This window comes from Nerophis lumbriciformis, linkage group LG18 (assembly GCF_033978685.3).
Source record: "Nerophis lumbriciformis linkage group LG18, RoL_Nlum_v2.1, whole genome shotgun sequence".
Taxonomy (NCBI): Eukaryota; Metazoa; Chordata; class Actinopteri; order Syngnathiformes; family Syngnathidae; genus Nerophis; species Nerophis lumbriciformis.
Window position 1 is genome coordinate 33,477,501 of NC_084565.2, and position 22,480 is coordinate 33,499,980.

A 22,480-nucleotide genomic window follows, 5' to 3' on the forward strand; every position below is an offset into this window, starting at 1 on the left:
ATATATATATATATATATATGTATGTATGTGTATATATATATATATATATATATATATATATATATATATATATGATATGATATGTGTGTGTATGTTACTCATCAGTTACTCAGTACTTGAGTAGTTTTTTCACAACATACTTTTTACTTTTACTCAAGTAAATATTTGGGTGACTACTCCTTACTTGAGTAATAAATCTCTAAAGTAACAGTACTCTTACTTGAGTACAATTTCTGGCTACTCTACCCACCTCTGTTTAATACACCCTAAGATTTTTTGTTAAAATAAAGCCAATAATGCCATTTTTTGTGGTCCCTTTTTTATTTAGAAAAGTACCGAAAAGTATCTAAATAATTTTGGTACCGGTACCAACCTATTGACAACACTATAAGGCCCACTGTTGATTTTTGAGAAAATGAAAGGAATTTAAGTGCGCCTTATAGTCCGGAAAATACGGTAATGTTCGAATTTAAGTGCGCCTTATAGTCCGGAAAATACGGTAATGTTTGAGATTGAAATTTAGATTAAAGCGGTCAAAAAAATATGACTAATTGATCGCAATTACGGCGATAATTTGACACCCCAAACCTTTAACATGACGCACTATAACAGCATGCATGCTAGCTCTCGAGCGAGTTGCGGCCCTACTCAGTGGCCTAGTGGTTAGAGTGTCCGCCCTGAGAACGGTAGGTTGTGAGTTCAAACCCCGGCCGAGTCATATCAAAGACTATAAAAATGGGACCTATTACCTCCCTGCTTGGCACTCAGCATCAAGGGTTGGAATTGGGGGTTAAATCACCAAAAATGATTCCCGGGCGCGGCACCGCTGCTGCCCACTGCTCCCCTCACCTCCCAGGGGGTGAACAAGGGGATGGGTCGAATGCAGAGGACACATTTCACCACATCTAGTGTGTGTGTGACAATCATTGGTACTTTAACTTTAACTTCTTCGCTTTTCATTTCGAATCCGGAGTATGCAATTTTATGCAAAACGCGAAGTTGTTAACTGGGATTATCGTGCCAGACATCTCGCGCAGCACCAGCGGTGGAGTCGGCCGGCAAATGATTGGCCGCGCAGAGATTGCTTTTCAGAGTGCAGCTGCAGCTGAGATCAAACGATGGCAGGGTGCGTGTGCGCGCGACAGAGAGGGACTTTTTGGTCACTCTAACATCTTAGCGGGGACTTTTTGCTTGGTTATCACCAGAAAGCCACTTTTTTACAGTCATGACCCGCTTTTTTTTTGTTTGTTTTTTTGCCTAGTCTAAAAAGTCATCATTAGCTACAGTCGCACATTCTGTAATAAATGCACGCTCGATACCCGTATTAACATGGTGGTAATTTGCAGTGGTGTTGGGAGTAAAAAGCAGAAAGCCGTGCAAACTGCCACCTTAGAAATAAATAGATATATAGCACGTTAATAATACAAGAGCTCGACTGCCAATCAAGAGCGAGTCTTGTTATCTTTTCACGGGGGGGATTTTTGAGACCAGTTTGTGCGCAAGTGTGTGACGGCGGCCTGTCAAAACTCTTTTTCTGCAGCACTTTTATGTGCGGACATCATAACAGCTCCTCACAGACGCTGATGCATATGTGTGTGCTTGACTGCATTAATGAGGCCAGCGCGCTGGCAGGGGGCCCCATTTCATGGGGACTGTTTGAGAAAGTCTGCTTGTGTATCTCCCTGAGCACCGGCTCCCCGCCAGCGCTGCGTCCTGAGTCCTGCTGCTGTTTACGCTGGTGACCCATGACTGCTGCGCCAGGTCCGCAACGAACCACATTGTCAAGTATGCGGACGACACAACAGTAGTGGGCCTCATCCGGGGCAACAACAACATGGACTACAGGGTGGAGGGAAACTGGTGCAGAACCGACAACCTGGTCCTGAATATCGACAAGACCAAGGTAATCATCGTCGACTTCAGGAGGCACCAGTCCAGCCACACTCCACTCTTCATCAACAAAACAGCAGTGGAGATCGTAAGCAGCGCCAAGTTCCTGGGGGTGCAGATAACTGACAATATGACCTGGTCCCTACACACCGCTGCTGTTCACATTGATGACCCATGACTGCTGCGCCAGGTCCGCTACGAACCACATTGTGAAGTATGCGTACGACACAACAGTAGTGGGCCTCATCCGGGACAACAACGACATGGACTACAGGGAGGAGGTGAAACATCTGGTTGACTGGTGTAGAACTGACAACCTAGTCCTGAACGTCGACAAGACCAAGGAGATCATCGTCGACTTCCAGAGGCACCAGTCCAGCCACGCTTCGCTCTTCATCAACGGCACAGCAGTGGAGATTGTAAGCAGCACCAAGTTCTTGGGGGTGCAGATAACTGACAATATGACCTGGTCCCTACACACTCTTGTAAAAAGAGCTCAGCAGCGCTTGCACTTTTTGCGTCGGATGAAAAGATCACATTCTCACCACATTCTACAGAGGCACTATAGAGAGCCTACTGACCAACTGCATCTCTGTCTGGACTGGAGCCTGCAGTGCCTCAGACTGGAAGTCTCTGCAGAGAGTGGTGAGGACGGCGGAAAAGACCATCAGGACTCCTCTTCCTCCTATCCGGGAGATCGCAAAAAGCCACTGCCTGACCAGGGCTCGGAAAATCAGCAGAGTCTCCTCCCACCCCCACCAAGGACTCTAGAAAGAGGTTCCGCAGCCTCCGTAGCAGAACCTCCAGGTTCTGTAACAGCTTCTTCCCTCAGGCCATAAGACTCTTGAACGCATCATAATAATCCCCTCAATACCCCCCAAAAATGGATTAACTGGCTGGAATATAAAGACAATATAACATACATCCATAAACCTGGATGCATATGCAAAAGTGCAATATATTTATCTGTTCAGTAATCTATTTATTTATATCTGCACCTTATTGCTCTTTTATCCTGCACTACCATGAGCTAATGCAACAACATTTCGTTCTTATCTGTACTGTAAAGTTCAAATTTGAATGACAATAAAAAGGAAGTCGAAGTCTAAGTCGAAGTGTATCAATGCATCATGCTTATTTGCTGCCAGGGCGGCACATTCCTGTCCAAACATAGCCAACGAGGTCGGAATGCAGGTGTGGCTTAAGGTGAATAGACACACTTGCTGAGGCGTAGCGAAACTTGTTGACGCCGTGTGTGTGTGTGTGTCTCCCTTTCGCCTCCCTCAGGCCCTCTGCCAACAGTGTCGAAGGGAACTCACGTCATCGTCCCTCTGGTGGAAGTGCCGCAGGATAACCGCTGGCAGGCCGTGGTGGTGGAGCAGGACGGCGCCAGGATGAAGCTGTCAGTCGATTCCCCCGCCGCCGCTGTCGTCGGCCGCTATCGCCTGCAGGTGGAGATGGAATACCCGGGCGGACAGGCCATCTCGGCGCATGAGCCCGCTAATGACGTCCATGTGCTGTTCAACCCCTGGTGTGAAGGTACAACCCCCCCCCCCCCCCCCCCCCCCCCAAAAAAAACAATCCCAACTGACCATCACTGTCCAGTTGTCTTGTTTTCTAGCAAGTTCCTGTTTGCACTTTCTCCCGGGGCACATAACTGTCAGCTCCTAGTGGCCGAATCTGGCACATGCTAATTTTCTTAATTGGCCTTTTTGTCCTCTTGAGGAACAATCCGCTGCAAAAAAGACAAAAAACAAATTATTATTATTGAAACAAATGTGGATGTGCCTGCCCTTCGGCGTAAAATGGGTATTATACAAAAAAAAGCTGTTAAAACATTAATAATTGGTTCTAGCTTTGACAAAAGTCCCTACTTTAGTAAAAAACTGCACACTTTGAAGACTGCATTATAATGTATATATATATATATATATATATGTATATATGTATATATATATATATATATATGTATATATGTATATATGTACATATATATGTATATATATATATATATATATATATATATATATCAGTGACGTGCGGTGAGGTTGATGGCTGGTGAGGCACTGACTTCATCACAGTCAGATTTACAAACATATGAACCCTAAAGAGTATCTTATTCACCATTTGATTGGCAGCAGTTAACGGATTATGTTTAAAAGCTCATACCAGCATTCTTCCCTGCTTGGCACTCAGCATCAAGGGTTGGAATTGGGGGTTAAATCACCAAAAATTATTCTCGGGCGCGGCGCCGCTGCTGCCCACTGCTCCCCTCACCTCCCAGGGGGTGATCAAGGGGATGGGTCAAATGCAGAGGACAAATTTCACCACACCTAGTGTGTGTGTGACAATCAGTGGTACTTTAACTTAACTTTAACTTTACACATACAAACTGTAGCACAGAAAAAAGCACATTTAATAAAAAAAACGTTATTATGGTCTTACCTTTACTTATAAGTGCGGGAACAGAGGTGTTCGTGTTGGAGGAGTTGTGAATGAATGAAATATGAAATCCGTGCTGCAGTCTGCAGGTGTACCTAATGTTGTGGCCCTGCGGTCGTTCGCGGCTCCTCCAACGCGAGCATTGTTGTTTTTGCACTTTTTGGCTTCTTGTTGAGTGACTTTTTTGAGTGGGTTCGGTCTTGCACGTGGAGGCCTTGGGTGTGGGCTTTGGTTGGTGTGGCGCTCCCGTCGGGGGGTGCATTAACCGGCACAAGGAGGCGGGATTACTGCGAGCCTCAGCCAGTGCGTCTTCGCAGCAGTTTTATGATTGCTCAGCACAAGAAATACTTTACACACATACAGTTGTTGACAAAATACACTGTGCATTATATACCTCAGCTAACTAAACTATGGAAATGTATAATATAATTCATATAGCAATACGGTCTCACTGCACAGCAGGCCAGCAGTTAGCCGAGTCATTGCGCAATCCATGTTGAGGCACAACTGAGTGACGTGCCTCAACTGGCTGCTGATCACCGCACCGTCTCTTCTCAGTATTTGAACGGCAAATGTGAAAATTCAGCGATTTTGAATAAAAATAATCTAAAACTAGTGAAGTTAAATGGAAAATAACTTTATAGTATAATCACTGGATATATATAACAATTTAATTTTTTTTTTCTTTTTACATTTTTTTTCTTTCCATGATGGCAGGTGAGGCCCCGCCTCACCTGCCTCTAGTGACTGCACGTCACTGCTATGTGTTAACTTAGACAGGCAGACAAGCAATGCCTTCTGGGAGGGATCTGCTTTTGTAAAGTGCAATTCTATCGAGACTGATCTCCCCGAAGCTCTTCTGGTTAAGTCCGGCTGGGTGCAGTACACACACAAGCTGAAAACGTGAAAAACGCGGGGTATAATCACTGGATACATATAACAATTTAGTAAATTTTTTTTCTTTTTACATTTTTTTTCTTTCCATGATGGCAGGTGAGGCCCCCGCCTATATATATATATATATATATATATATATATATATATATATATATATATATATATATATATATATATACATACAGTACAGGCCAAAAGTGTGGACACACCTTCTCATTTAATGTGTTTTCTTTATTTTCTTGACTATTTACATTGTAGATTGTCACTGAAGGCATCAAAACAATGAATGAACACATGTGGAGTTATGTACTTAACAAAAAAAGGTGAAATAACTGAAAATATGTTTTAAGTTCTAGTTTCTTCAAAATAGCCACCCTTTGCTCTGATTACTGCTTTACACACTCTTGGCATTCTCTCAATGAGCTTCAAGAGGCTGAAATGGTTTTCACTTCACAGGTGTCATAGTTTTGATGCCTTCAGTGACAATCTACAATGGAAATGGAATATATATATATATATATATATATATATATATATATATATATATATATATATATATATATATATATATATATATATATATATATACATAACAAGGGTGTGATGGCTCAGGCAGCCAGGCCATCTCTGTGCATGAGCCCACTAATGACGTCCATGTGCTGTTCAACCCCTGGTGTGAAAGTAAAAAAACAAAAACAAAAAACAATCCCAACTGACCATCACTGTCCAGTTGTCTTGTTTTCTAGCAAGTTCTTGTTTGCGCTTTCTCCCGGGGCACATAACTGTCAGGCCCTAGTGGCCGAGTCTGGCACATGCTAATTTTCTTAATTGGCCTTTTTGTCCTCTTGAGGAACAATAGGCTACAAAAATGACAAAAAAACGTAATTATTATTATTGTAGCAAATGTGGATGTGCCTGCCCTTTGGCGTAAAATGGGTATTATACAAAAAAAAAGCTGTTAAAACACAAAAGTTTACATTATTATACATGTGTAAATTGCATTACAATGGACTTAAAATCCGCATTTAAAATACAGTGAAACCTTGATTAATGAACTCAATTGGTTCTTGAACATGGTCTGCCAACCGACAAGTTTGTATAGTGAAGCATAGTTCCCCATAAGAATAAATGTAAACATGAATAATTGGTTCTAGCTTTGACAAAAGTCCCTATTTTAGTAAAAAGAATTGCACATTTTGAAGACTGCATTATAATGTATTAATGTATGTATGTATATATATATATATATATATATATCTGTGATTATATATGTATATGTGTATGTGTATATATATATGTATATGTGTATGTGTATATATATATGTATATGTGTATCTATATATGCATATATGTATATATGTATTAGAGATGCGCGGTTTGCGGGCACAACCGCGGAGTCCGCGGATTATCCGCGGATCGGGCGGATGAAATTTTAAAAAATTAGATTTTATCCGCGGGTCGGGTCGGGTCGAGTCGGGCAGTTGAAATTAAAAAAAATTATATTTTAAATAGATTCAGGCGGGTGGCAGTTAAACCAATTCGGAAATATATATACATAGTTAAATGTTGTTACCCACATACGAAAAACGAGCAGGCACCTGCAGCATATGCCACAACAGAAGAAAAAAAAAAAAAGAGATGGAGAAGGCCCCCGACGCCTCGCCGGGGTCCGGGACCGAGGCCCCTTCCCCCGAGAGGGCCCCACCGGGAGCTGTAGCTGAGGCGATCCGTGAGAAGGGCCCGACGCACGTCCAGGGTCACCACCGCACCGACACCGCGCCTCGTCCGCCTTCGCCGCGGCCGGCGTCACGCGCAGCAGGTAAACAGCTTACCTGCCCGCCACCCCCGTGGCCGGGGGCTCGTAACAGGGGTCACTCCGCGCGCTCCGCCCGCGCAGCTTACCTGCCCGCCACCCCTGTTGCCGGGGGCGCGTAACAGGGGTCACTCCGCGCGCAGTGCGCTCACGAAAGGGGTGGGGCTCACCCTGGTTGATATAGGACGGTGGCCATGGAAGTTGGAACCCGCTAAGGAGTGTGTAACAACCCACCTGCCGAATCAACTAGCCCTGAAAATGGATGGCGCTGGAGCGTCGGGCCCATATACCCGGCCGTCGCCGGCAGCGAGACTCGCTTGGAGGTGCGCTCAGCGCGGCTCCCATATAATTGCGCACTGGTGTGCGTCTGGGTCGTGACAGCGTGGCACGCGAATGTCTGTGCTGCATTGGATCAGTCTCCTTTCTTTAACAGGCAAAAGCTTTATAACCTCACTAATGCCTTGCATCGTCTATATTAGATATATAACAACGGGCGGGTGCGGGCGGATGGCGGGCGGATGCGGTTCTGATCAAATGTTAGATCGGGTGGATTGCGGATGGTTGACGACTTTCTGATGCGGTTGCGGATGAAATAATTGCCTATCCGCGCATCTCTAATATGTATATATATAACTATATATGTGTATGTATGTATATATATATATATATATATATATATATATATATATATATATATATATATATATATATATATATATATATATATATATATATATATATATCAATGTGTTTTCTTTATTTTCTTGACTATTTACATTGTAGATTTTCACTGAAGGCATCAAAACTATGAATGAACACGTGGAGTTATATATTTAACAAACAAAAGTAAAATTACTGTAAACATATTTTATATTTTAGTTTCTTCAAAATAGCCACCCTTTGCTCTGATTACTGTTTTGCACACTCTTGGCATTCTCTCGATGAGCTTCAAGAGATGGTTTTCACTTCACAGGTGTCATAGTTTTGATGCCTTCAGTGACATCTTTTTTTTTATCCAAATAACACAACAACATTACGGCAAGCTTAAATGTCAACACGCACACACACAAAACTCTCGTTGTTGCGCTCCAAAACGTTAACCTCCATGTTGCTACAATGAAAAACGGGGGGAAAAAAGCGAAAATCATTTTACCTTAGTATCTGTGAATATTTGTGGCATTGTTGAACACTGTGGGAGTTTCGGAGTGACAAACGAGCAGTGACTTCACGTAGTCACCAAGGCGATCCTTCATCGGCTTGTGTCCCGGTAGTAATAAAAAGGTTCGTAAACGGGAATAGAGGCGTTCGTAAATCAAGTTTCTACTGTATAAGCATCCATGAAATTAAACATTTCACTTTGGCGAAACAATTAAAATTGCACAATATAAATGAAGAATTCAACATTTCACTTAAAGCAGGGGTCACCAACCTTTTTGAAACCAAGAGCTACTTCTTGGGTACTGATTAATGCGAAGGGCTACCAGTTTGACACACACTTAAATAAATTGCCAGAAATAGCCAATTTGCTCAATTTACCTTTAACTCTGTTATTATTAATAATTAATGATATTTATCTTTGTGGAAACACTGATCATCTTAATGATTTCTCACAATAAATATTTATAGAAACAGATAAATATCAATATGCAACACTTTATTTTGATATTTTCTCTAAGTGCACATTTTTCAAATTGAACATTTTCAAATGATCACTTTTAAGACAGTCTTGTGAAATCACAATATCCTGATTAAGATTCATTTAGAATTTTGATGACATGTTTTAAATAGGTTAAAATCCAATCTGCACTTTGTTAGAATATATAACAAATTGGACCAAGCTATATTTCTAACAAAGACAAATCATTATTTCTTCTAGATTTTCCAGAACAAAAATTCAAAAGACTTTGAAATAAGATTTAAATTTGATTCTACAGATTTTCTAGATTTGCCAGAATAATTTTTTGGAATTTTAATCATAATAAGTTTGAAGAAAAATTTCACAAATATTCTTCGTCGAAAAAAACAGAAGCTAAAATGAAGAATTAAATGAAAATGTATTTATTATTCGTTACAATTAAAAAAAAAAAATACTTGAACATTGATTTAAATTGTCAGGAAAGAAGAGGAAGGAATTTAAAAGGTAAAAAAGTATATGTGTTTAAAAATCCTAAAATAATTTTTAAGGTTGTATTTTTTCTCTAAAATTGTCTTTCTGAAAGTTATAAGAAGCAAAGTAAAGAAATAAATGAATTTATTTAAACAAGTGAAGACCAAGTCTTTCAAATATTTTCTTGGATTGCTAGTAAATAAATAACATTTAAAAAATAGAGGCAGCTCACTGCTAAGTGCTTCTATTTGAGCTATTTTTAGAACAGACCAGCGGGCGACTCATCTGGTCCTTACGGGCGACCTGGTGCCCGCGGGCACCGCGTTGGTGACCCCTGACTTAAAGTATATGCTGCTTTCACAGCACTGAAGAGGAACATCACCACTGCATGTACGGTACAAGCATCAGTCGAATACAACCAAATATCAAATATAAGGCTGCAAATGTAGACCTTTCATTGTCTGCATTCACAGCTCAGATCAAGAATGCAAGAGTGCACATAACAGCCACATATATAAACATCAGCCAAATGCCAAATGATACACAACAATGGCCAAAATAATTAGGAAACATTTGACATTTCACTCATATCTCGTCATTGAGCACCAACAGAGAAGGAAAACGGGAACTGTCCTAACTTTGTTCTAAATATGTTTACATGAACACGTATATGAAATACCAAGAACGCCCAATATAAATTAAGACAGAAAAATTGACCTTTTACAAAGATTTCTGCACAGAGCACAAACTAAGTGTGTGACGTGAACAACTAAATATCAAGCCTTAAAAACATTTATTTTTTATTTTTTACATTTTACTTAAGGCTGCATAGAGCTCAATTCGAGGAAGACAATGACAACTAAAAGTGTACCAAAAACATTGAACATCAAGACTGCACACAGAAATTCAGACATCTATACATTCTTAGCACAAATTGGGTAGTACCATGACACCTGCATGTATAAAAGTGCATCAAAAAACATTAAAGTACTAGTCGAGTGGAAAAACAAGTTTACTTAATTTCCCTAATTGTGTTTCAATCCAATCCACTTTATTTGTATAGCACATTTAAACAACAAAAATGTTTCCAAAGTGCTGCACAACAATATTAAAAACAATATTAAAATAGTATCCTTAGCTCCACCAATGACTGAATAAAAACAACAAAAATAAATATAAAACCAATATCAAAACAATATAAAAATAAATATGATTAAAAACGATTTTAAAGGGTAAAACTAGAGGTGTCCGATAATGGCTTTTTTGCAGATATTCCGATATTGTCCAACTCTTAATTACCGATTCCGATATCAACCGATACCGATATATACAGTCATGGAATTAACACATTATTATGCCTAATTTTGTTGTGATGCCCCGCTGGATGCATTAAATAATGTTAGAAGGTTTTCCAAAATAAATCAACTCAAGTTATGGAAAAAACTGCCATATTTATTATTGAAGTCACAAAGTGCATTATATTTTTTAACATGCCTCAAAACAGCAGCTTGGAATTTGGGACATGCTCTCCCTGAGAGAGCATGAGGAGGTTCAGGTGGGCGGGGTTTTGGGGATTTTTTGGGTTGGTGCGCTAATTGTAAGTGTATCTTGTGTTTTTTTATGTTGATTTATTAAAAACATTTTTTTTTATAAAAAACAAAAAAAAAATTATACCAATAATAAACAAAACGATACCGATAATTTCCAATATTACATTTTTTTATTTTTTTTCCCAAATATTTTTATTGAATTTTGCAAACAGTACAGTATGATGAATCATGGCAACAGCAAGTTGAGGTATCTGCACATTTTACAATATGTAACATAGTAAACCCCACCCCCTTACAATACCCACCCACTTTAATTCCCAAGGTAATTGTCACCTAGTGCCCACAACAAATATAGACACACATGAATATATGCAAACTTAGATTCAATCCAACAAATATATTAAAGATAAACAAAAGATAAATAAGGTAAAATAAATAAATAAATACTACATAAGATCCGATATTACATTTTAGGGCATTTATCGGCCTGCCGATATTATCGGACATCTCTAGTCAAAATGTTGCATAGATGATGTTTTACAGATCATCTTCAAGCCGCTTTCTGACAGTCGCTTCAGGATGCGCCGTTTTGTGGGCGGTCTTATTTACGTGGCTCACCTTCGGCAGCGTCTTCTCCCCGTCATCTTTGTTTTGTAGCGGTGTAGCGTGCAAGGACGGGAGTGGAAGAAGTGTCAAAAGATGGAGCTAACTGTTTTAATGACATTCAGACTTTACTTCAATCAATAACGGAGCAGCATCTCCTCATCCGGAAACAACAACAACAAGGTCCTGTGAAAAACCGTCCAACTGGAACCCTCTAATAACTAAAGTTCCTTGGGTGCATAATGTAAACTCACTACACCGGTATGTTTTAGCGCTTTCATGGCGAGTTTACTGACAGATATAAGTAAGAACTTTACACTACTTTATATTAGAAATGGCAACGGCGGAGGATGAATGTCCCATAACAAGAAGATAGAGAAAAAGAAGAAGCTTATCGACTACGATGTCGGCACGGACTACAAAGGCGGACGCGCGCAATTCTTTTTAGGATTCATGCAGATCTCAAATACAGATCAGCAGGTACCAGAAGGTAAGAAAAGTTGCTTTTGCATAATATTGCGAAACAAAATGCCAGATAATATGTCTTACCTTATACACACACCATAATAATACTCCTATGTTGAAGCACATCAAGCGGCGCAGCTTCATAGCTTACAAAAGTCGTACTAAAACATTTTGATAGATTTTTGAGCGCCGTGTGTGATGTTCTATATTTTCAGTGGAACATGTAAAATGCTAGTGTTGTTTACTTGAGTCATATTGCCATCATATTGCAGTCTACACGTATCTCTTGTGTTTGACTGCCATCTACCGGTCACACTTATCATTACTCCATGTACCCAATAAAATTGCTTCGATGTCGTTAAGCAAAACCAGAATTATCTCGTACAAAGACTGTCAGCCATCCGAAAACTTAAAGGACTATACGTTGCACCTCATCTCCTGTTATTACTTTACCAAAGCATTGTTCAACCCATCCTTCTGTACTGTTCCACATGTTTTTTCACCATGCTTTCTGTAACCAACCGGACCAAACTCACACGCATTACAAACATAGCAGCTAAAATCATCGGCCTACCCACACCCAACATTTCAGACTTAAACCACAGGTCCACCACCCGACTGGCAAAAACAATAGTCCAGAATATCACTCACCCACTACACCAATACATCATCCCACTACCATCAGGGCGCAGGTACAGAACTATCAAATTCCGGAGGGCCCGCCTCAGGAAAAGCCTTATCCCTGCAGCTATAGCCGCCCTTAACAGCAGGCCCGGCCGACCCGTCTGACAAGCCTGTAAATGTGTGTTAGTCTTGTATGATGTCTTCTTGTTATTTTTTTGTGTGTGATGTGTAATGTCTAGTGTTTAAATGTACGGCAGTGACAATGAATTTCTCCAAGGGGACCAATAAATCTAAATCTAATCTAAAATAATGTTGCGTTTTGGACCAGTTGTTCCTCCTAGGGAATTCAAGTCACAAGTCGCTCCCAAGCTCTTTACGACACTTACAGCTGAGTAGAAAAACCACCAGAGACAGAATAGGTATTTTGTAATATATTTGCAAAGCTTTGCATATACATTGAGACCAGTCCAGCATAGAACATTCAATCGCGCCGCCAAGATGATCTGCCCCCCCCCCCCCCCCCCTGAAAAACCATCTCCCCTCTTAAGTCTCTCTTCCTCCACCCTCGCAGTCTTGTCTCTCCAGCCAAAACACATGCCCATTATCTCTCTTTCTTACATTCCTCACTCAAGGTTAAGCACACAGTTTTTTGCAGACAACCAAAAGACCACAATTGGAAGAAAAACACTAGCTGTTTTGTAATATGATTATGAAATAAAAGAAGTAACACTTAAATTCGGATATATGTAAATATCTGCCTCCGACAATTAGTACATACGTTTTGAGAAAAAAAAAAGGATTTTAAGTGCGCCTTATAGTCCAGAAAATACTGTATATGCTGCGTTCAGGAGGAAGGAACACAACAGCTGCGTGTTTAAGAATGCATGAACCATTAAAACGGCGCTAATTAATACAGACTCACACTTCGCTAAATATTGCAAACTGTGATTTGTTTTTCATCATGTATTGAAATGACACATTTACTGTATGCATCCTGCGGCTGCCGATATATGAACGTTTTGTACCTGGCGTTGCACCAGACGATGCAGTGTTCATGGACGCCGACGAGGAGAGGCAGGAGTACGTCCTCAACGACGTCGGACGCATCTACTACGGCACGCAGGATCAGATTGCCGCCCGCACGTGGAACTACGGGCAGGTGGGCGCGTCAGTCCGCTAAAGGTTTAAGTCGGTGAACTCAGACGTTGACTTTTGTTTTCCCGTTCTGCTTTCAGTTCGATGAAGGGATGCTGGCCGCGTCTCTTTTTGTTTTGGAAAAGAGTGGGACTCCTCCAGCTGGGTGGGGAGACCCTGTTAACGTGGTGCGAGTTGTGTCTGCCATGGTGAGACATCACAAGTGCTGTGTTTTTACTTGTTAAGAGTGCCTTCGTTCCTTCAAACACGACGGCGTTACATCATATTTTCAGCCCTCCCAATGGTTGTGTTCCAGTGGTGCGCCGGCAGGGCCACACTGCAAAAAGTCAGTGTTCAAAAACAAGAAAAAAAAATACAAAAATGAGGGTTATTTTACTTGAACTAAGCAAAATTATCTGCCAATAGAACAAGAAAATTTGGCTTGTCAAGACTTTCCAAAACAAGTCAAATTAGCTAACCTCAATGAACCCAAAAATACCTTCAAATAAGTATATTCTCACTAATAACACTTTTCTTGGTAGAAAAAAAAAAAAAGAGACCTTTTTTGCTCAATATGTTGAAAAATATTCTTAAATGCTAGTGCCATTATTTTGACATAATGATATGCGCTCGGCATTACTTTTCTTGAAACCAGCAAACTTACACTAAAAACTAGTTTATTGTTCTTAGTGGAAAGGCAACAAGGCAACCGCTTGTTACTCTCGGGGTCTCCTAGCCGCTGTTGCGTTTTGGACCAGTTGTTCCTCCCAGGGAATTCAAGTCACAAGTCGCTCCCAAGCTCTTTACGACACTTAAAGCTGAGTTGAAAAACCACCAGAGACAGAATAGGTATTTTGTAATATATTTGCAAAGCTTTGCATATATGCATTGAGACCAGTCCAGCATAGAACATTCAATCGCGCCAACAAGATGGTCTAATCCCCCCCCCCCCCCCACCCCCCCCCCCCCCCCGACCAAACCCCCTCTCCTCTTAAGTCTCTCTTCCTCCCCCCCTGGCAGTCATGTCTCTCTAGCCAAAACACATGCCCATTATCTCTCTCTCTAACATTCCTCACTCAAGGTTAAGCACACAGTTTTGCAGACAACCAAAAGACCACATTTGGAAGAAAAACACTAGCTGTTTTGTAATATGATTATGAAATAAAAAGAAGTAACACTTAAATTTGGATATATGTAAATATCTGCCTCCGACACCGCTCAGGCAAATCATATTGTCTAAAAATGCATTTTTCCATCGACAACATGACATCATTGCGCCAAGTGCGTGCTCTTTCAGTCAGTTAGTGTGCATATATACAGCCCGGTCCACGGCCAAAATTCTTTTAATTGTAATTTTGAGGAATTTATCTGAATGTGCATGAACTATTTCTGTTTAAAATTGTTTGAAATGTTAAATGTTTAAATATTAACTGTCAGTTTACTGTACTGTGCCAACTGTACTACTTTATGAGTACCTATTTTCTATTGTGTCATTGAAAGTAAAACAGCAAAGTCCATTTGGCTGTCATCTGTTTTAATTATGAGACACAATTGTGTCAAAATCATGATTTTTTTTTTCATGCTTGAAGTAAGAAATTATTACTTTAAAAAAGCAGTTTTATACTTGTGAGTGTTGATGACACAGCTTTGCAACAGTTGATATTCTAGTTTCAAGCATGTTTTACTCAATATAGGTCATCAAATCTCAGCAACAAGCTGTAATATCTTACTGAGATAATTTCGGACAAAAACACTTAAAACAAGTAAAACACTCTAACATAAAATCTGCTTAGTGAGAAGAATTATCTTATCAGACAGAAAATAAGCAAATATCACCCTTATTTGAGATATTTAATCTTAATTAGATTTCAGTTTTTGCAGTGCAGCAAGGCCTTCTCTGCTGGCCTAACATAAATCATGATCATAAATTGACAAAAGTCCATTTTATTTTTTATTTACTTTTCATAAATATATAAAAGTATTCATCCTATTCTCTTCATGTCATATTAGGCTCCACATTCTTTAATTTAGAGCTTTTATCCGATCAGAATTCAGAAAGCTTGTTGCCAGCGCAGTGTGAATTCCGCCGGAGGCTGTGCAGTGTAAACGGACAAAGGACGTTCAGTTAAAAGACAGTTGCGATCAGATCACGAGTTGTTGACAGTAGCCCATAGTCAGGTTCAAACACTGATGACATCTATTAAACAAGACAAGAAGCAAGGAATTAAACAGAGACATAATTCAATTTGGCTCAATTGAGGAGAGACGTCTGGGCTGTACTCTTTGTACAGTCTTCCACCACGCTCTGACGAAAGATTGTACGCCTCCTCTTTTATTTGGACTTTCCCTGATTACATGGCAACAGCTGTTTCTAAAGGGACGGGGGTCGTAAACAGCCATCGCCTTTGATTACAAAACAGTTCAAAGAAAAGGTTGTAAAACAGTTCAAAGAAAAGGTCGCCTGGAGGGGAGTCTGGTCCTGCTTCCTTTCTGCTTTGTAGTTCTCGGGTCAAGACACAATCTTTCTGTGGATTACAATACATCAAAGAAACAGAACACCTTCATGTTGCTTCCCATCCTACACAGAGGAGTTTTACGAGCCTTCTTCTTGGTAGGATCAAAGACAGCTTTTGTCTTCTCGCCGGGAACTCATGGCAACACAAAGTTTTGTGATAACTTAAACTGAAATCTAAGTAAGATGAAGTATCTCAAATAAGGGTGATATTTGCTTATTTTCTGTCTGATAAGATAATTCTTCTCACTAAGCAGATTTTATGTTAGTGTTTTACTTGTTTTAAGGGTTTTGGTCCTAAATGATCTCAGTAAGATATTACAGCTTGTTGCTGAGATTTGATGACCTATATTGAGTAAAACATGCTTGAAACTAGAATATCAACTGATGCTAAGCTGTGTCATCAACACTCACAAGTATAAAACTACTTTTTTAAAGTAATAATTTCTTACGTCAAGCATGAAAAAAAAAATCATGATTTTGACACAAATGTGTCTTTTAATTAAGACAGATGACAGCCAAATGGACTTTGCTGTTTTATTTTCAATGAAACAAGAGAAAATATGTACTCATATAGTAGTACAGTTGGCACAGTACAGTAAACGGACAGTTAATATTTAAACATTTAACATTTCAAACAATTTTGAACAGAAATAGTTCATGCACATTCAGATAAATTTCTCAAAATTACAATTAAAACATTTTCGGGCTGTATATATGTGCACTAATTGACTGAAAGAGCACGCACTTGACGCAATGATGTCATGTTATCCATGGAAAAATGCATTTTTAGACAATATGATTTGCCTGAGCGGCTAGGAGACCCCGAGAGTAACAAGCGGCTGCCTTGTTGAATTTCCATTAAGAACAATAAATTAGTTTTTAGTGTAAGTTTGCCAGTTTTAAGAAATGTAATGCAGAGCGCATATCATTATGTCAAGATAATGGCACTAGCGTTTACTTCATTTAAAAATATTTTTCAACATATTAACCCACCGGTTTTGGGTTTTGTCCGTTGCATTTTGGACTGTTCAGTATTTTGTCATTTGAGTGATTAACATTCTGTGTATTAGTTTTAAAGGGGATCATTATCACAATTTCAGAATGATTAAAACCATTAAAAATAAATTCCCAGTGGCTTATTATATTTTTCGAAGTTTTTTTCAAAATTTTACCCATCACGCAATATCCCTAAAAAAAGCTTCAAAGTGCCTGATTTTAACCATCGTTATAAACACCCGTCCATTTTCCTGTGACGTCACATAGTGAATACAAACAAACATGGCGGAAAGAACAGTAAGATATAGCGACATTAGCTCGGATTCAGACTCGCATTTCAGCGGCTTAAGCGATTCAACAGATTACGAATGTATTGAAACGGATGGTTGTAGTGTGGAGGCAGGTAGCGAAAACGAAATTGAAGAAGAAACTGAAGCTATTGAGCCATATCGGTTTGAACTGTATGCAAGCGAAACCGACGAAAACGGCACGAAAGCCAGCGACACGGGAGAAAGCGAGGACGAATTCGGCGATCGCCTTCTAACCAACGATTGGTATGTGTTTGTTTGGCATTAAAGGAAACTAACAACTATGAACTAGGTTTACAGCATATGAAATACATTTGGCAACAACATGCACTTTGAGAGTGCAGACAGCCCAGTTTTCATCAATTAATATATTCTGTAGACATACCCTCATCCGCTCTCTTTTCCTGAAAGCTGATCTGTCCAGTTTTGGAGTTGATGTCAGCAGGCCAGGGAAGCTAGGGTCGATATTCTTCTCTTGATCATCTTCGGTGGCATAAGGGACAGTGTGAGCCAAGACATCCAGGGGGTTTAGCTCGCTCGTCTGCGGGAACAAACTGCCGCCATTGCTTGCCGTGCTACCGGGGTCCTTTGTCCCTGAATTGCTCACACACTCCGGCAGATTCAATGGGGGTCTGGCGGCAGATTTCTTTGACTTTATCGTTGGAAATGCATCTGCTTTGAGTGTCGCAGGATATCCACACATTCTTGCCATCTCTGTCGTAGCATAGCTTTCGTCGGTAAAGTGTGCGGAACAAACGTCCAATTTCTTGCCACTTTCGCATCTTTGGGCCACTGGTGCAACTTGAATCCGTCCCTGTTCGTGTTGTTACACCCTCCGACAACACACCGACGAGGCATGATGTCTCCAAGGTACGGAAAACAGTCGAAAAAACGGAAATGAACAGAGCTGATTTGACTCGGTGTTTGAGAAAATGTCGGATTGCTTCCCGATGAGTGAATATTAAAAAGGCGTTAAATTCGCCAAAATTCACCCATTTAGAGTTCGGAAATCGGTTAAAAAAATATATGGTCTTTTTTCTGCAACATCAAGGTATATATTGACGCTTACATAGGTCTGGTGATAATGTTCCCCTTTAAATAAATAAAATAAATGGTTAGTAAAAACAAGGAGGAGGTCTTGTAGTCAAACTTGCTGCCGTCTTGCAGATCAACTCTCGTGACGACCAGGGCGTTGTGAAGGGAAACTGGTCAGGGAACTACGATGAAGGAACAACTCCCACAGTTTGGAGCGGGAGTATGGAAATACTGAGCCAATACCACAAAAGCGGCGGCGCCCCCGTGAAGTACGGCCAGTGTTGGGTCTTCGCCGGACTCGTCACCACAGGTGAGGTCTTTCCCCCCATATCCACGCCTCCACGTTTCAGCGCGGCAGTCACATTTCCTATCCGCAGTTTTGAGGTGTTTGGGAATTCCCAGTCGGACCGTGACCAACTACAGCTCAGCCCATGACACCGACGTCTCCTTGACGACGGACGTGTACCTGGATGAGAACCTGGAGCCCATCGCTCATCTAAATGCGGACTCTGTCTGGTGTGTGCACTCATCACCCCTGTCACGCTGTGTCCTAGTAATACACGTTTGACTCATCGTTGACACACCGCTTTATTGATGTGGAAACAGATGTTTCTTATCACTGTGTGATAGCGCCGTAGTAAAAAAAAAAAAAAAAAAAAATGTTATTAAAGCAAAACTCCATCTCAAATAGACTTCACCACTGGACGGATGAAATTCATTCATCGTGAAATGTTTGAAGTGACTTTTGTCGCCAAAGGTGACTAAAATCGAGGCTCAATTTTGTGCAGGAATAATCTAAAATGCCTGTAATGCTTGCATTTTTTGACGAATCCCTTCCCTCAGTAAAATGGTACGCCCGCAGAAATACACTATATTGCCAAAAGTATTTGGCCACCCATCCAAATGATGAGAATCAGGTGCTTTAATCACCTGGCCCAGTGTATAAAATCAAGCACTTAGGCATGGAGACTGTTTCTACAAACATTTGTGATAGAATGGGCCGCTCTCAGTGATTTTAGCGTGGAACTGTCTCAGAATGCCACCTGTGCAACAAATCCAGTCCTGAAATTTCCTCGCTCCTAAATATTCCACAATCAACGGTATTATAAGAAAAGTGAAGAATTTGGGAACAACAGCAACTCAGCCACCAAGTGGTAGGCCACGTAAACCATACTTGCCAACCCTCCCGGATTTTCCGGGAGACTCCTGAAACTCAGCGCCTCTCCCAAAAACCTCCCGGAACAATTTTTCTCCCGAAATTCAGGCTAACCCACAATATAAACAGCGTGCCTGCCCAATCACGTTATAACTGTAGAATGATGGAGGGCGAGTTCTTGGTTTCTTATGTGGGTTTATTGTTGGGCAGTTTCATTAACGTCCTCCCAGCGCGGCAACAAAACACAACAACGGCAGTCACGTTTTTGTCTACCGTAAAGCAGTTCGTCTGTCGTAAACAGCAATGTTGTGACACTCTTAAACAGGACAATACTGCTATCTAGTGCATTTGATGAAAGCACTTTTGTGCGTGCCACACAGCAATGCATCATCAGAGAGGGTGTTCAGCATGGTTAGAAAAATAGTGACAGAGAATAGAACAAGGATGGACAATTCAACCCTTAACTCAACAATGAGTAGATGAGTGTTATGTGTGTGTGTATATGTGTAAATAAATGAACACTGAAATTCAAGTATTTATTTTATATATATATATATATATATATATATATATATATATATATATATATATATATAATAAAATAAATATACATTTATAGCTAGAATTCACTGGAAGTCAAGTATTTCTTATATATATATATATATATATATATATATATATATATATATATATATATACATATATATATACATATATATATATATATATTTATATATGAAATATTTGACTTAGTATTTCGTCAAGTATTTCTTATATATATATATATATATATATATATATATATATATATATATATATATATATATATATATATATATATATATATGAAATACTTGACTTGGTGAATTCTAGCTGTAAATATACTCCTCCCCTCTTAACCACGCCCCCCACCTCCCGAAATCGGAGGTCTCAAGGTTGGCAAGTATGACGTAAACTGACAGAACGCAAAGTGCAAAGACCTCGGCGACTTTCTGCACAGTCAGTTGCTACAGAGCTCCAAACTTCATGTGACCTTCCAATTAGCCCACGCACAGTACGCAGAGAGCTTCATGGAATGGGTTTCCATGGCCGGGCATCTGTGTCTAAGCCATGCATCACCAAGTCCAATGCAAAGCGTGGGATGCACGTCGCCACTGGACTCTAGAGCAGTGGAGACGCCTTCTCTGGAGTGATGAGTCACGCTTTTCCATCTGGCAATCTGATGGAAAAGCGGTTTGGAGGTTGCCCGGAGAACGCTACAGTGCAGTGAATATCTTAAAATGTGTTTTCCAATTCCAACTCTGACCGCAGAGTGGCGCTTTCCATCATTTTCATCAAGCTGCATTGCAAAAATGATTAACCCTCTTCCTCTCACGCGAGACCCACCCAGGAATGGGGTGCCATATGAATCCCTTCCCTCTTGAGTTTTCTTTTAAGGTGTGTGGCCAAGCCGGTTTTGCTTATTTCTGTTTTTGGACAAAGTGATGGGCGTACACAATGGGTGGGAACATCTCACCATGTCTCACGTCCACGAGAAAAGAGGTTTTGCACTGTAGCATTCCTTTAAACATAATCAGAATCAGAATCAGAAATACTTGAATGATCCCCGAGGGGAATTTAAGATTTTCAGCACAATCCCATTCAAGGGCAGACAAACATTACAGGGAGACAGAACAGGATCGCTGACAGGTCTGCCAACTTCCGGCGCCCCTTACAAAAACGTGTAACATGTATTTGTCCTGTGCTGACTCTCCCCCAGCCATTAATTTAAACATCAGCGCGCTCAGCTTTACTTTGTGGACGCCATCTGTTAATTATTTGATATATTTTACGGTCTATGCACCGCTAATGTGCCATATTTCAATCCTGCTAAAACCTCAATATAAGCGGAATTTGTGTTCCTCGAACCCATCCATCCATCCATTTTCTACCGCTTGTCCCTTTCGGGGTAAATCCATCCTTAGAGGCCTGCAACAGCATTCATAGTTGTGATGCCTTCAGTGACAATCTACAATGTAAATAGTCATGAAAATAAAGAAAACGCATTGAATGAGAAGGTGTGTCCAAACTTTTGGCCTGTACTGTATATATCTTATTGTTTGCACACTTTTAACAAGTGATGTCCCGAAAATTCCACCACCGAAAAAATACTTTGATTACCGAACGTGATTTTTAAATCTGCCAACTTCCGGCGCCCCTTACAAAAACGTGTAACATGTATTTGTCCTGTGCTGATTCTCCCCCAACCATTGATTGAAACATCAGCGCGCTCAGCATTACTTTGGGGCCGCCATCTGTTAATCATCTGACTTATTTTACGGTCTACGCACCGCTAATGTGCCATATTTCAATCCTGCTTAATCCTCAATATAAGCGGAATTTGTGTTCCTCGAACCCATCCATCCATCCATTTTCTACCGATTGTCCCTTTCGTGGTAAATCCATCCATAGAGGCCTGCAACAGCATTCATAGTTGTGATGCCTTCAGTGACAATCTACAATGTAAATAGTCATGAAAACACATTGAATGAGAAGGTGTGTCCAAACTTTTGGCCTGTACTGTATATATCTTATTATTTGCACACTATTAACAAGTGATGTCCCGAAAACTCCACCACCGAAAAAATACTTTGATTACCGAACGTGATTTTTAAATCTGCCAACTTCCGGCTCCCCTTACAAAAACGTGTAACATGTATTTGTCCTGTGCTGACTCTCCCCCAACCATCGATTTAAACATCAGCGCGCTCAGCATTACTTTGTGGCCGCCATCTGTTAATTATCTGACTTATTTTACGGTCTACGAACCGCTAATGTGCCATATTTCAATCCTGCTTAATCCTCAATAAAAGTGGAGTTTGTGTTCCTCGAAGCATGTCGTGTAAATCCATCCATAGAGGCCTGCAACAGCTTCCCGTCGCAGCATTTTTTTTTGGATTAAACC

General features: G+C 40.4%; 1 protein-coding gene across 2 annotated transcripts in view; it reads left to right on the top strand.

The window, feature by feature from the left end:
- Nucleotides 1–22,480, top strand: part of LOC133617855 (protein-glutamine gamma-glutamyltransferase K-like) — an 85,051-nt gene that overhangs the window by 47,436 nt on the left and 15,135 nt on the right. For both annotated transcript variants that reach the window (XM_072915098.1, XM_061978169.2), the window contains 5 exons: nt 3,179–3,430; nt 13,433–13,551; nt 13,628–13,735; nt 18,513–18,690; nt 18,758–18,896. In XM_072915098.1, coding sequence (XP_072771199.1) covers nt 3,179–3,430; nt 13,433–13,551; nt 13,628–13,735; nt 18,513–18,690; nt 18,758–18,896 — 796 coding nt within the window. The remainder of the gene's footprint in view (nt 1–3,178; nt 3,431–13,432; nt 13,552–13,627; nt 13,736–18,512; nt 18,691–18,757; nt 18,897–22,480) is intronic.